This window comes from Meles meles, chromosome 8 (assembly GCF_922984935.1).
Source record: "Meles meles chromosome 8, mMelMel3.1 paternal haplotype, whole genome shotgun sequence".
In the NCBI taxonomy this organism is placed as follows: Eukaryota; Metazoa; Chordata; class Mammalia; order Carnivora; family Mustelidae; genus Meles; species Meles meles.
The window spans coordinates 9,666,788-9,682,209 of record NC_060073.1 but is presented as its reverse complement, the minus strand read 5'-3'; the positions used below and the strand labels follow the sequence as shown (position 1 = coordinate 9,682,209).

General features: G+C 62.7%; 1 protein-coding gene across 1 annotated transcript; it reads right to left on the bottom strand.

Annotated features, from left to right (window-relative positions):
- Nucleotides 1-1,054: 1,054 nt before the first annotated feature.
- On the bottom strand, nucleotides 1,055-14,698 carry FADS3 (fatty acid desaturase 3). Its single transcript, XM_046014173.1, has 12 exons — nucleotides 14,320-14,698; nucleotides 6,507-6,617; nucleotides 5,785-5,982; nucleotides 5,334-5,435; nucleotides 5,077-5,199; nucleotides 4,743-4,803; nucleotides 4,169-4,245; nucleotides 3,690-3,787; nucleotides 3,191-3,287; nucleotides 3,003-3,082; nucleotides 2,672-2,797; nucleotides 1,055-1,393 (listed from the first exon to the last, which is right to left on the bottom strand). The coding sequence occupies exons 1-12, from the start codon at nucleotides 14,524-14,526 to the stop codon at nucleotides 1,342-1,344; spliced, it is 1,332 nt and encodes a 443-aa protein (XP_045870129.1). The 5' UTR covers nucleotides 14,527-14,698; the 3' UTR covers nucleotides 1,055-1,341.
- Between the last annotated feature and the right edge of the window lie 724 nt (nucleotides 14,699-15,422).

The following is a 15,422-nucleotide window of genomic DNA, read 5'->3' as shown; positions in this document are numbered from 1 at the left end:
AGGTGAGAGCAGGTGGGGCCCCAGGGTGCTGGACTGCACGCCTGCATTTTAAAAATTTCTGAGCCCTGTTGCCAAGCCCTATGCAAAGAACCTTCACACAGCATCCCCTTTTACTTTCCATCACCCTAGGTCATACTACCACTCAGAGAGGTTGAGTAACTTCCCGCCAAGTCATATAGCCATGACTCCTGGCAAAAGCAGGATCCTTCCACACCACCAGGGTTTTCCTGACCAGAGAAGTGGGGGTGGGAGTCACATGGTGGGGGGCAGGTGTCCCTGGGAAAGGACTGGATAAGACCTCCAAGACGTGTGCCCCTTGACCTCCTGAAGAGAACCCAGCCCAGGACCACGGCAGCTCTGACAAAGGGAGGGGTGATCCTGCAGCAGATGGGGATGGGGATGGGGGCGGGGGGGGCTCCAGCTCCCCCTCCAGAAAGACCCTCAGAGAAATCCTAGCTTCACGTTTCATTCTCTTTAAGCTGCTGATGCTGTGCAGGCACCTGGTCCCACGCAGGTGTGCGAGAAAGCCTGGGTTCCCCCTTGGGGGCCACTGAGTGCAGGCAGGCTGCACCCCGACCAGTCGGATGCCAAGCGCGGGACCAGTGGGTGGTCCTAGGAGACCCCTCAACAAGGAGGCTGCGGGAGGAGGCCAGTGCACGTCTGGGCCATGCTGGCTCCCCCTTCCTGTGCTCAGGGGGGCGCCTTGGACATGGCCTTCCGCTCTGAGCGAGCCCTGGTCTGCTGGACAGGCCCCGGTCCCACTGTGCAGACCCACTGTGCAGAGGAGTCAGGTGAGGGGAACCCAATGTGACTGTCCGAGGTTGCTGGTGAGTGGGCAAAGAACAGGAAGGGAGGGCCCAGGCCCACAGAGAGAGCTGAGCCTGGGGCAGCTGCCAGCTCCCCAACCCCTGGCAGAGAGGACCTCTGAAAGCCACCATTCACTGGTACCCGCAGACTGCCATCTCCCAGCACCCCAATGGCCCAAGGGCCCGATGCCTCTTATGAAGTCTGGGGCAAACTCCAGCCCCAGGAGCCTTATAGAGTCAATACTCCATCATGTATCTGGGTTTGTTTTTATATAAAAATAACAGTTTTCCCTAAATTTTTGCTCTAGGAAAACATGCCATGCTGTGTGGCTTTATGTACCATCCCCCTAGCCCTGGTCCTGTTTGGCCAAGAGCCATGGCCTTAGGGCTGCCAAGCACACAGGTGAGGGGGCTGAGGTGAGGACAGCAGATCCAGAAGGGTGGGCAGGGCCCCCTAGGCCAGGTGGGGAGGGGGGCGGACATGTCAAGCCTGCCTGGGCCAGCTTGGTGGCAGCGGGGGCCCGGGGTGCTGCCCTCACTGGTGGAGGTAGGCTTCCAGCCAGACGTCGCCAGACTTCTTCAGGGACCTAGGAGACAGAGATGGGGAGGTGCTGTTGACTGCAAGATACTATCCCCAGCCCCCAGGACAGTGAGGTTGAGTGAATGGACTTGTCCCCATTCCTCTGGGACAGGCTGCTGGCGTGGGGGTGGGGCAGCCAGGTAACTGGGAGAGGAAGCTCCACTCTCATTCACTGGAGTAGAATCTAGACGTTGCCTGGGAGCAGATGGGGCACCAAGGCCAAGTCCAGACCGCAGTCAGCACGGGTCCATCCCTCATTCCCCCCACTCTCTCTTTTGTCACCTTCTGCTGGGCCCTGCGATGCTGGGACCCATTTAGAAGGTGAGGAGCCTGCCGTTCGCCCTCCCTTCCCAGAGCCTGATGGCAGACAGAGCAGCCAGAAGCAGCAACAACTCGCAGGGAAACTCTGTGCCCAGGGCAGGCGCTCAGAGCCCCGGGCCCGGGAAGGGTCGTGCAGGAGAAGCCGCAGGAGGTCCAACCCCAGTATGGAAGGGCCTCAGAGGCCAGGGAACAGCGTGCGGTGGAGCACAGAGGTGGCAAAGCTCTGGCTGCGGAATCTGACCGCTGCTCCCCACGGCCAAGGTGACCTGCGGGGCCAACTACCCCATCCCTCGCCTGAACAGCTACAGGAACCTCTGCTCTGCTTCGAATCGAGCCCCGCCCGGCCAGGGCATCTCTCCAGAACCCCAGTCCCGCGTGTCCCTCCTCCACTCACGTCGGCACACTCTTGCCTCATGGCCTTGGCACGGCTCTTCCCTTGCCCCAGAGAGTCTCCCCCGTCACACTTGTCCCCACTGCCAGCCCTCCCCCCTCCTCCCCGTCCTGCTCACGCGGCCGCTTCTCAGTACCACCCTCCCTGTCACCCTATCAGAAACCCACAAGTCCTACCTGGCACTCCCGTCCCCTCACCCATCCCCATTCTTAGATTTTATGGGTTTTTTTTTTTGCCAAAGCGTATCTTCTCTTCCCACATCCTCTCTACTTTACTTATTTTAACTGCTTCCTGTGGCCTCTGCTAGGACATCAGCTCCAGGAAGGCAGCGATCTCGGCCTGTTCTGCTCAGAGACAGGGATGCAGGACAGGGCCTGAGCCCACGACAGGTGTCCCCTAAACCCGGCGGTGAGAGAGAGCCCCGGGAAGGGAGGGAGGGCGCAGGTTGAGGACAGAGAGGCTGATCGGAAAGGCCTCGAGTGCCAGCTCTTGCAGAGGGACCCGTGTGGGCTCTGAGAGCCAGGTGCCCAGGAAGGCGCCCCAGGGGAGCTGCCGTGCACGGGGGCCCCTTACCCAATGATGTCCACAAGGGCGGTCAGGAAGGGCTTCACCTCGTAGTTGAGGCCGTGCTTGGCACACAGTGCCTTGACCAGCGGGGCCACCCTGCGGTAGTTGTGCCTCGGCATCGTGGGGAAGAGGCTGGTGGGGAGAGCGTGGGTTGGCTCCTGAAGTGGTGGGTGCCATAGGGAGCCCCCCTACCCCACCCATCCCCTCCCAGGCCCCCAGGGAGTCCAGGGCTTATGTCTTGGTCTTCCCGGGGAAAGACTGGACAAAGGGGCCCCTGGCCAGCCCCCCGGCTCAGGACTCACTCCCACCCCCGTGGGGCCTCCAGGGCCCCACTCACTGGTGCTCGATCTGGAAGTTGAGGTGGCCGCTGAACCAGTCAATGAAGAGCGAGGGCTCCACGTTGCAGGTAGCCGCCAGCTGCCAGGAACAGGTGGGGCACCGGTGAGAGGTGGGCACGGGGCCCTGCCCTGGGAGCCCCACCAGGGGCTCCCGGGGCCCCGGCCAGGCCACACCCCTGCAGCCCACCTGAGAGCTGGCCCAGTCCCGGTGCTTCTCGTGGCCAATCTCCTTGGGGATGTGGTTCATCTGCGTGATCCACACGAACCAGTGGCTCTCCAGGACCCTGAGAGGGGAGGCTCAGGCACTGCCCATGTCCAGCTCACCGCTTAGATCAGGCCTGGAACTCAGCATCCTCATCTGTGTCCCGGGACTGCTGTAACCCCTCCCCACCGGTGTCTGAAGAAGCTGAGCGAAGCAGGGGCCATGGCTGGGTGGAGCCCGGAGCAGCCCAGCTCACAAGAATGGCCGGCCATGGGGCCGCTTGTACGCCGGGCCACGGCCCCCAGACCCGCCGCCCCTGGGACCCTTCCACTCATGGTCCTCAGCCACCCCAGGCAGGCAGCCCTGCTGTCCCCATACTGCAGATGGGGACGTGGAGGCTCTGAGCACGGAGGGCTGTGGCTGGTGTCCCCTGCCGCCTGCGTGTGGCCTCTCCAACTCCAGGCCCTTCCGAGTCTGGCCGTACCTGACTGCAACGAAGAGGAGCAGGGCCCCAGGGAGGCCGTAGAAGGGGGCGTAGCACAGGAAGAAGCGGGAGTAGAAGCTGGCCGCCCACAGCAAGTCCTGCAGAGGAGGGGAGATGAGCACAGAGGCCCTGAGGCAGCCGGGAGTGGGAGCTGGGGTCACCCACCCCTCCTGCCGGCTGTGCCTCAGCAAGGTTTTCCCAGCAAGGTAGAGGGCCAGGCTCGTGGCCCTGCCAGCCTTGTGGGGCTAACTCTGGAGGGGAAGGTGTCATGGGGGGACCCCTCCCTGGGGGAGACAGACCTGGCAGAGTCGGCCCAGGGGATCCCCGCTTCCAGGTCGGACACCCTGACCCGGACAGACCCCCAGCACGTTCTATGCAAGTGTTTGCACGTGCACACGTCGTACCGCCTCCTGCCACCACCGCCGGCTTCCCTGGGAGACCCGCGCCGAGCCCCCCTCCGTTCCCTCGTCTCTGCTCACCGTCCACTGCATGCACACCAGCATGTAGGCCAGATTTTCCACCTCGAAGTTCACCAGGGTGAGCAGCGGTGGGCCGACTGCAAGGGGAAACGGGGTGGTCAGGAGGAACAAGGCTGGGCTGCCAAGCAGGAGAAGCCGAGGGAGTGGGGGATCGAGGCTCTGTTATCCCGGGAAGGCCTGTGCTACTGGGTGCCAGTCCCCTCCGGCTGGGTACCCCACCCCACATCGCCCACGAGCCTTCTGTCGGCCGGGGCCAGGTTCGCAGCCTCAAGAGGGCCTCCCACCGACTGCCCCATGCTCTAGGGCCCCGGAGCCCTGTGCTGTGAGTGCAGGAGGAACTCTGAATGCCCAGGCCGAGGCTGCTGCCGGCGAGGGGAGAATCAACCCCGCTGCAGGTGGTGGGGAGGGGGTGGGTGAGGGGATGGGGGGGTTGAGGGGAGACGGAGGACTGGGGCCGTGGGAGGGAGGCTTTAACAGGTGGGCCCCCACCCTGGGAGGCGGCGGAAGCCGTCGAGAGGGTCGGCAGGCCTGGCCCGGCCGAGCCCCACCTCAGGGCCGACGCGTGGCCACTCACTCAGGAAGAAGTACAGATGCTGGCGGTGGTAGGGCAGGTACCGGCGCTTCTTCTTGCCGTACTGCGGAGACAGCACGGGCTGGGCGCTGGCCGGTGCCAAGGCGGCCCTAGGTTCCAGCCATTGGGCCCCTCCCCCGCTCCCCGGCGGGCTGGCAAGTGGGGAAGGGGGGGCCCTTGAGCAGCAGCTCAGCCTGGATTTGGGGTGGGGGGGGCTTGCTTGGTCAGGGGCCAGGCCTGGACCACAACGAGGGACTCAGTGGCCATAGTCCCCCACCCCAGCCCCCACCACCAAGCCGCAGGGCCAGCGGAGTGAGTCTGCATTCTCCCCACGCACCTCAACGGATGACTCCCCCAGGAGGAAGACGGGCGCCACGGTCACATCTGGGTCTTTGTGGAAGATGTTGGGCTTGGCGTGGTGCTGGAAGTGGCGGAAGTTCCACCAGTGGGCCGAGAAGCCCTGTAGGGGATGAGGGGCGTGCTCAGGGCCGGCGCGAGGCTGAGCGCACCACCCCCGGCCCGCACGCTCGGGCAGACCCAGGGAGACACCCCCAGCTCTGCCCCTGGCTCCCCACCGCCTGCCCCCACCGTCACCTTCAGCTGCCCCATCACAAACTGCTGGGCCACGTGGTTCCACTGGGACTTCCTGAAGACCGAGGTGTGGCCCAGGTCATGCTGCAGACACCAGCACTGAGCCTGGGGACCGAGGCGGGGTCAGGAGCCGGTGACCCAGGACCGGACACCCCAGGGTTCCCTCCCAGCTCCCAGGGCACCCCCACAGTTATCGCTGCAGGTTAAGACCCTGTGGGCCATCTTCCTCTTTTTGACAGATGAGGACAGCTGAGTGTCAGGAGGCCTGCGGACTGGGAAGTCTCTGACCGAGCCCGTTTAACACGCAGCTTGACCTACAGATCCACGCCTCTTGGGGACTCTGCGGCTCATTCATTCACGTATTCACTCAGCAAATACATCCAGAGTGCCCTCGGGTGCCAGACCCTGGATCTACTAGATAGCTTGGGCGGCGGCAAGACAGCGCTGGAGTCACCTGGGAGGTGGCCAGGACAAGGGCGGCAAGGGTGCTGGGCACCCAGCCCGGGCCGAAGAGGTAGACGAGAAGCCAAGCGAGCACCTCCATGGCCAGGATGTGGCCCAGCAGGAGAGCGAAGAAGGCAGGCTTGGCCTCAAACAGCTCCATGTCCTCGGCCGCCTGGCGTAGGGCGCGGAAGTCCTCCACCAGCTGGGCCTGCCACAGTGGGAGGGCTGGTGGGCTACAGAAGCGAGGCCCCCGTGATCTCCGGGAATCCCCCCCCACAGCGACCCACGCCGCAGCCGGTCCCGGGGCCAGGCCCATGGGGTGCAGCCGAAGGGACGGAGGGGAGAGGGCACCAGCCCGGGGTCTGAGCTGGGGTAGGCAGCTGGTGGCAAAGGCTGGCCCCACAAAAGCTGTGGGGCACATGAGAAGCAAAGAAAGCCAGAGCGGGGAAGACCCTTGAAGCCCAGCGCGCCCAAACCCTCGGTGTAGATGGGGATACTGGGCCCAGAGCAGGAATCACAGCAGCTGCAGCAGCCCGGCCAGCCCCACAGCCCCGGGCTCCTGCGGGCGGCCCTCCACCTCCAGCTTCAACTACCTGCCCGGGAAGGGGAGGCCGACCCAGCCCTGGCCCCTGGGGGCCCCTGGGAGGAATGTGGATGGAACTGCTACTGGCGATGCCCCCACCTCCCCAGCCCCCCCGTTGGCAGCTGGGCCTCCACCAGGGCCCCGCTCACGTCCTGGGGTCCATCCTGGCTGGGCTCCTCTGGGGCCAGCTCTCCAATCAACAGGGGCTGCAGGAACTTGCGCACAAAATTGAGGTCCTGGTGGAAGGCGCGGAAGGCATCCTGCAGGAGAGCCGACAGTCAGGGGGACAGCCAGCCCGCTGCAGCAGCGCCCAGAGGCAGCAGGCAGACACAGGGCGGGAGGACCTGGGATGCAAGGAGGGCTCTGCGGATGGAGAGGCAGCTGGTGGTTCTGCCGTCACATAAATAGGGCCAAAGGGGTTGGCCTTGCCCACTGGCCTGGCCGAGTCCTCCCAGGGACCTGGGTGTCCTGCTGGAAGCCAGGCCACAGCTGCTTTCCCCAGCACGGTGGGGGGGGGGGCGGTGGGGAGGGGCTCGCCAAAAATCAGGCAAGGGCCACACAGACTGAGTTCTTAGGTTTGCAAGGAAGAGACTCAAACGGTTAAGCTCATTTGATTTTAAAAGCAGAAGGAAAAAATTTCATTTTTTTTTAAGCAAATTAAACAAATATCACATATTCCCATGGCTCTCTAAAACCACTGGGGATGGGGCGGGGCGCAATACAACAGGGGTGAGAGGCCAGAACAACAAAGCGCTAGGGACTGGGACCAGTGGGGAGGCCGGCCCAAGGGCTTCTGATACGTGAGCAAACCAGACTGTACAACTGGGCTCCCTTGGTCTTGCCGATGGAGTCCCAGTGCAATGGGCTTGTCCTTGCTCCCAGCTCTTCACTGGATTTTCACCCTTGAACTTGCAGAGGCTATCTCTGAAGGAACTAGCCCTCGCCACCTGGTGGCCCTGACCGGCAGGAACCAAGCAGGGACGGGGGTGAGGGGCTGTCCCCTGCGGGGCCTGGGACAGGGGCCTGCTGGCTGCCAAAGGAAAGAGCTCTGAAGAAGGCTGAGAACGGGGCCTCCCATTGTTCTCTTGCTAACAAGCCTTCCAGCTTCTGGGGGACGTTCAAACGGAAGGCTGGGCCCCTCCACTTGCCACTGGACGTCCGGCGCCATCCTGCAGGGAGGAAACACTTCAGGCGCCTCCAGCCCCCCTCTTAGAAGCCACACCTGCGGGATCCACCCCAGGGGCTGGCCCGGGGCAACCTAGAGACCCCTGGGGGTGGGGGTGGGGCCCAGGAGGGTCCAGCTTCTGGAATAACCTAGGTCCTGAGGAAGGTGACTTGGGGACTATTCCCTGAGCTCCTAAGCAGGGAGAGAGCTGTGTAGTGCAGACCTCCCCGCTCTCCGGGATGATCTTGACTTCGGAGGGAGGAGGCAGAGGGGAGACTGGCCCTGCAGGAAGCTGCCTGGTCCCGGGGCCTCCTGGGGAGCTGGGAGGGTAGACAGCTCTGGGGCTCAGCTGACCCCACTCACTGTGACCTTGAGCAAGTCTATCCTCCTGTGGGGACCAGGCAAAAGAGGGTAAGACTCCAGCGCCTTTCAGGCTCTGGACTCGGAGCATTAACTTGTTTCTTTTCTTAATTTACTCTTTTAGCCGTTTTTAAGTGTGCATTTCAGTGGCGTCAGGCACACTCACCCCGCTGGGCCACCATCGCCAGCGTCCACCTCCACCACCTTCTCATCTCCGCCCCCGTGAAACGCGGACTCCCTCCCCCGCCCCCCCACCCCCCGGCAGACCCCGGCAGCCACCACTCTGCGGTCTATGAATTTGACTACTCGAGGGACCTCTGATAAGAGGGATCAAACATTTATTTGTCCTCTTGTGGCTGACCTGTCACTCAGCATCATGTCCTCAAGCTTCGTCCCTGTTGGTGCAGGTGGTGGAATTTCCTTCCTTCCCAAGGCTGATAAGCACGGACTCTGATTCCCTCTTGCTTCCTCTGAAACTCCCCTGGCTGCCCCTGGCTACGGCCCCAGGATTTCTTCACTCCTCTTTCAGCCCCTTCTTCTCCCCCATCCTGTGTTCTGGGGTCACCCTGGTGCCCACCAGACCCCCAAGACCTCCCGAGGAGCCACAGGAGTTCCCTCCTGAGACTTTCCCTGGGTCCCGATTCACCCAGGCCAGGCTTGGGGATGCACTGGGGGTGAGGGCCACCAGAGGGACTTCCAGCCCAGTCTATCCCCTGGCATGACAGGGGCTGGTTAGGTCCCGAAGGGCTGGTGAGAAAATCCCACAGCTCACAGACAAGGCTCCGGCTGAAGGGGGACAGAATGGGCAGGGTGGTGGCCGGTCCGTGGGAAGCAGGTGGGCACCACTGAGCCCGTTCCTTCTTTTTTTTTTTTTTTTTTTTTTTTTAAAGATTTTATTTATTTATTTGAGATGGGGTGAGGAGAAAGAATCTGAAGCCGACTCCACACAGTGCAGAGCCCAAGGCAGGGCTCGATCCCACAAATAAAAGATCACAACCTGAGCTGAAACCAAGAGTCGGTCGGACACCCAACAGACTGAGCCGCCCAGGTGCCCCGAGCTGTTCTTGTGCTCAGTCCCAACAAGGTGGGTCGCTGACCTTGGGCCTGATGCACCGGCAGATAGCTTTTGCTGGAACACATGCAGGGGCCATGTGACCAGACCCTCTCTGGGCCACTGCTTAAGGACGCAGGGGCTGGGCAGAAGACTCAGAGAGGTCAAGTCACTTACGAAGGTCACACAGCTCCATCTGATGAAGACTGGATTCTGATTGGATAAGAATGCAAAACTGTGCTTGGGGCCACTCAACAGTAGCCCCAGGGTGGCCACTCCTGGGTGGGGGTGGAGGGAGGTAGTGGGTCTCCTAGGAGGGGCAGTGCGGTGGAGAGTGGCTCTCCCCACAAAGCTGGCCACCATCCCACAGAGCCAAGGACCTGGCTGCTTGGAGACTGGACTGTGGGGCACAGGAGGGGGGTCCTGGCGCTTCTTGGGCTGTATTGCCTGAGTTTCAAGGCACTGTGGGGCACCCCACCCTCCTCCACCCCTGTGCCCTGGGGAAACATCCTACGATCCTCCCCCACTGGCAGAGCGGGCGCTGGAGAGCAGGTGGGAGTAAGTGGGCAAGAGTCCACAAGGCAGGGATAAGAACCATTTTACTGGAACAGAGGCTCGGAGTGGTAGGGACGCCCGCCCAGGCCAAAGTCCATCATGGCCCGGTGGGGATTCCAACCCAAGTAGATCTGTGATATCCATGCTCTCCCAGCTCCTGCCCTGCCCCCACAGCTCCTCGTGAGCCCCGGGTAGCAGTCAGCCAACGGGCAGGAGTGGGGGGCTCTGTGCCAGGCTGCTGGGGACCAGCCGTCATAAGCTGAGCTGTGAAGCCACAAACAAGATCGCACGCCCCCCCCCCCCCCCATTTTGTATTTCCCCATCAGTACAGCAGAAACCACCAGTACCCATCTCATGGGGCTGCCAGGAGGACGGATCTGGGCAGGTAGAAGTGCACTGAGAAGGGCCTCCAGCTCTGGCCGAGCCCCCCACTGGCCCGATGTGCCCTTCTCCTGAGCCCACTGGGATTTAGTGGCCTCCCAGGGCAGGCCTGTGGGAGTGAGGTAGGGGAGTGGTGTGCACCCCAACATTCAAATCCTGGCCAGCCTGAAGCTGGAGAACATGGACATATAGTGGGGACAGGAAAGCATTTCTGGTCACTCCCCAAAGGTTTGGGAATGTTCCAGATCGGGAAGGGAATGGAGCAGGGCTGCTGGGGGCTCAAATGGTCTGAGTCTGTCCATGCAGCGTCCTTAAGCCTCTGTTGAATTGTGACGATGGCGGGTAGGGGGGTAAGTCTGAAGGGATACCCCAGGAATCCCTCCATCCCTCCTCTCCCTGGTGGAACGATAAAGGAGGCCCTCATGCCCAGCCTGCGTGCTCCTTTCCAGCTCCCCTGCCCCCACATGCCTCATTGGGGCCAGTGGGGAAGTAGTACCAGGGTCCCCCTGTTTTATAGACAAGGACACAAAAACACACAGGCCAAAGGGCACACAGCTCTGAACATGGCCCATGCAAACCCCACCCATGCAGGCCAGTCCAGCGCAAGGACCAACCCTCCCAGAGAGCTGGTGCCCCCGGGGACTGGCCGGCACCCACGTTAGGGCTCCGCCCAGCATCCTTGGCTTCACAAGTGCCCCCCCAAAGGGGCCAGGCCCTCTGATACGTGGTCCTTTCTCAGCCACCGCCCCCCGCTCACTCTGGGAGCTCTGGCTCTCCCTAGCCACTTCATGGGAAAGCACAATGCTTGGGTGCCCTCGGGAAGAAACGCGGAGGGCCGCCAGGCCGGTGGGGCCACGAGCGTCCCTCCGTCGATCGGCACTGTGTTCCTGCCCAGCACACCCCCAGGGCAGGAGCCAGGCACTGCAACTACCCTGGGAAGGAGCCTGAGTGGGTGGGGACCCTGCAGAAACCAAGGCAGTGAGTGCCCAGGGAGGTCACCTTTCATGCAGAGTCCCCGCAGGCGGCCGGCCTTCTGGGTGGGAGCCGTGTGGGCTCTGGAGCCAGGTCCTCTGCGTTCCTGGCCAGCTCCCTCTGAACCCACCCCCCAGAGCCTCCCCTCTGCCCCACCTCCCCCCAGCTCCAACCCAGACACAAGCTCCACTCTCCAAGCCCAAGGACCCAGGCCCTGCCCTTTGAGGGCCGCAAAAAGGTCCCTGCACGTCACCCACATCCAGCCTCTCTCCTCATCTGTGAAATGGGCCAACACACATACGTGCCTTGGATGGGTTGTTGTCCAACTACCCCAAAGCTAACTCCTATATCACCCACCCACCCCACTCTGGTGCCCCTGGGCCCCCAGCATCTCCTGCCTTCTGCCCTGGCCAGGCCTGCCCTTCTGAGCCCAGGTGACTGGCCACCTCTTCTGAGTGACCTCACCTGGGAGAAGGTAGGTTCCCACTCTCTTCCCTTAGCCTGCTGCCCTTCTCCTGGAGGTCTCTGCCTTCCCCTCCCCATTAGGGATCCTTTTAAATGTATCTCAGATTGCCCTGGCTTCCCCACTCTGGTCTCCAAGATCCCCTTAGAATAAAACCAAAGTTCTGCTTTCAGGGACACAGAAACCCAGTGGGAGCCAGCTCCCACCACCTCTGGATCTCACTGCCTGCCTCTCTCTCCTCTGCCCCACTCCAGCCCCGCTGACTTCCTTGCTGATTTCCTTGAGCCCCTGCCCACCTCTGAGCCTTTGCTCTAGCTTGACCCTCTGCCAAGGAACTTCATCCTTGCGACATTTTGTTTGTGGCTGTATTTTTAGAAGTTGGAGCACAGTTTGGTGGCTGTGATATGCTCACTGAGATTCTGCGGGTGGGTTTCATGAGTCAGGAAGTGAAGAATGAATGAATGGATAAAAACCGGGTAAGTCACAGGGCAGCATATAGTTAAGAGGATGGGCTACGGATTCCCATCTCAGACCCCGCCACCGAATGTCACGTCAGTTTCCTTTTTGGCGCCTCAGTTTTCCCATCTGTAAAGTGGGAAAAATCACTAAGAGCACCTGCCTCACATGGGAATCCTGAGGGATAACAGAGTATCTATAAAGCAAATGCTGAATTTGGAGCCCAGCACACAGTAGGTACTCGGTGCCCAGCCCTGGTGTACTTCTGACCAGCAGCAGCCGGGCCTCGCCCCTCCGTGGCCGGCTCCACGAGTCTCAGGCCGCCTCTGACTCTTAGGCAAACCTGGCCCGGGGCCCAGATCACTCTCCCCAGGGTACCCAGCTTTGTATCCCAGGATGGCCACAGGCTGACTTCATGGCACAGGAACTCTGGGAATTTCCTGGCAGGAAGGCTTCTGCTGCCTGGACATGAGAACAGCTGATGGGGCGGCCAGGGGGAACACAGCCCCAGCAGGACAGCGATCCCACCCCTACCTGTGCTCCAGGGCCTGGAATGGGGTGCCCAGGGCCTGGACTTGACCACACACAGCACTGCGCTCCTCACATCTGTCATCTGTGCTGTAGGCCCCGCAGAGACTGAGGTTGGGGTCCCCCACCCTCCCCCCCAGGCACCTCAGAACCTCTTTGGCGCGAACAGCCCAGGTTATTTCTGGCAACTCCGGCCTGGTGTTTGGAGCCCTGAGAAAGCTAAGATGGCCTCAATGCAACTCCTTCCTGTTGCAGACATGGACAGAGCCGGGCAAGGCCGAGTGGCCCAGGGGCGGCTATGCCACGGCTAGTCCCCTGCCCTGTGTGGTCTGCAGGGCGCGCTCGCGCTTACCGGCCACACGTACCGACCAGGAGCGACTACGTGGCAGCCCCAGGGCCACAAAGTTGAGAAGGCACAGTCCTGCCTGCAGCCAGTTCACTGGCTGGCCCAGCTCTCCCCACTTTACAGGTGAAGAAACTGAGGCTCAGAGGAGTAACACCTGGTTCAAGGTCAATGTGAATCTCCGATGGGAGTTCGCTTTTTGGAAATGGGAAAGGGAACTTAACTGGCGATTGAACCAATGCAAAAACCATCAGATGGAGGTCTTGGGGTAAAGCGCTAACCGTCTGATGGGGTTCCCATGAGGGAGGCCCCCAGCACCGGCCTGGGCACCAAGCAGGAACAAGTAATTGAGAAATGTTCTGCGTCACCCTTCCTCTCAGCTGCCTCCATCCCGACCCTCAGCTCCAAGGTTGGGGTGGCCTTGAGCGGGGGCCAGTGCCCTGGCACTTCATCCCCACCCCCTCCCCCGGCAGAAACACACACGCGTACGACCACGCACACAAATGCGTACAGTGCTCACACGCATACAGGCCGTGCGCGGTCACACACTCGTCGGCCCCCAGTCACCTTCAACGCTATGGCCACCACCTGGCCCACGGACGAGACTTTCTGTCAGGTTCTCAACTTCTAGGAGGCTTCTGACTCTAAACCCTCAGGTTCTTGGGTTGGACGTAGGGAAGAGAGACCTTCTCCCTTACAGAGTCCATGGGGATTGTCCAACCCGGCAGCCCTGGTAAACAGGGACACTGACCTGGGACAGAACACAGTTTCTTCTGCCGCTTAAGAGTTCTGCCAGTTAGGGATTCATCTCCTGATATCTGGAAGATTCCTGGTACCCTGAGTGGCCACCCTAGAATTTTAGATGGTTAAGGCAGAGCATGGTGGCCTCGACTCCTCGTCTCGGGATGGGGCCTGCTGGACTCCAGGAAGGGGCTGGTGAGAAAGGGGGCCCCCCACAACAGGCTGTTCTACCACTGGACTCTGGCCAGAGAGTCCTAGTGGACCGGGCCACATCCCTCCTTGGCAAGACATGTCTAGACATGGGCTGGGAAGGGGAAGTCAGGGTCCCCCGGGACCAGCCTATTCCTGGGATGACGGTGCTTCCCGAGGAGGCCCACCCAGACTGGCTGGCAAAGTTCTCCCACGTGCAGCTGCCAGCCCAGGAGAGGTGAGTCACTGCCCCTCAGAGCAGTTTACAGCGGCTCCAGGAAAGCCACAGACCTCTGGGCCCTGCCCAGGCTTTGCTGCCCAGCCCCCAGCCTCTGATGGCACATCCTTGCAGTCCCGGGGTGGGGGGGGGGGGGGAGGACACCCTACCCCTGGCACTCAGCAAAAGGAACCTGGCCTGGGGGACCCAGATCCGAGAGGAGAAGCTCAGGGCCCAGGGAGGGCTCCTTGGCCATGACACACCCACCTCCGAGAGCCCCTCACTCCTGCACACACCCGCTCCACCCAGCCCAGCCCTGCTCCACGGCCCAGTGTGCAGGTCCTCCATGCGGGGATGTGGCCTCCTTACTCCACATCCGGCCCTGGCTTGTCCATCCCAATTCTGGGTCCCAGAACGGGAGATCAAAGGTCGGCGAAGAGCAGAAAGGATGCCAGACCCTGCAAATGGAGAGGGTCCCAGTGCCCACGACCAGGCCCCAGCGAGCGGCAGGCTCCACCCGGCTAGCGGTGGGCTTCCTTACCGTGGCATCCTCAGCACCGTGGTGGCCAATGAGGCGGCTGCCCCCGGGGTGCCGCTGTGCCCAGCGGCTGATGTCGTAGACGCGACGCTCGATGACCAGCCACTTGTCGCCCGGCAGGTTGTGCTGGCGGATCTGCTCCCAGCGGAAGGTGGGCAGCGGCGCCCCCGGAGGCGCGGGCCCCTCGCCGGGCTCCCCGACGCCGCCCATGGCTGTGTGCGAATGCCCTCGGGCCCCCGGTACCCTGGCGACGTCTGCCAGAGACCCCGAGGGGAGCTCGTCGCGGCCCCGGGGGCGTCCTCCGCCGCCACCGGCTCCTCCGCGGCCCCGCCCTGCCGCTGCGGCCGCCGTACGAGCGTGCGCCTGCCCGACTCCCGGCGCAGGGAACTTTTCCCTCCCTTATAACCGCGCTGACAGCGCCCGCCTCGCCTCCTCCCCTCGCCCGGCCCCGCCGGCCCGCCCCGAGCCCGCTCCAATCCCCGCGCGGCGCCTCGGCTTCCATTGGCTGCGCAGCGCTCCCGGCCGGCGAGGGCGGTGTCCCGGCGGGCCCACCCCGGCCGCGGGGACCGTGGCCACCACGCCCGGCGCTGCCCGGGGGCGCCGTCCGCGGCGGGCTCCCGGCTCCCGGGGGGTGGGGCGGGGTGCACCGGGGAGGGACGGGGACTTTATACACCCTTGACCGGTGCGGCCGTGCCCTCGGGGCCCAGGTCTGCGCCGGCGGGGCTTGGAACCACAGTCTGCGCACACGGGGCTTCCAGCCACGCGTCCTGGAACGTTCAGTCCCGAGCACTAGGAGGTGGGAACAACGCCTCGGGGTGACTGTAAACAGCTTTCAAACGATCGGGCCCCCCCAGCTCTGCGCAGCGAGGCCGCCGTCGGGGCTGAGCGACCGGCGGAGCCAACCCGCCCGGCGCGGGGTCGTCTGCGGGGGCCGTGGTCTTCCCGCGGCTGGGGCTGCAAGGTGGCGATGTGCAAGGGGAGCCGGGGCACCGGCACCGGAATCCATAGCGGGCAGCTGCCGTCCTCTGGCTGCCCTCGTGGGTGGCTTGACTGGTACAGCACCCTCCCCCACTTTTACCTAAATAAATTCAAGTCCTTTTGAGAAT

Coding starts and splice junctions, on each gene's coding strand:
- FADS3 (XM_046014173.1), bottom strand. CDS start 14,526: ATGGGCGGCGTCGGGGAGCCCGGCGAGGGGCCCGCGCCTCCGGGGGCG. Junction 3,788..4,168: donor TGGTGTGCATGCAGTGGACG/GTGAGCAGAGAC, acceptor CCTCCTCTGCAG/GACTTGCTGTGGGCGGCCAG. Junction 3,288..3,689: donor CTCCTCTTCGTTGCAGTCAG/GTACGGCCAGAC, acceptor CTCCCCTCTCAG/GGTCCTGGAGAGCCACTGGT.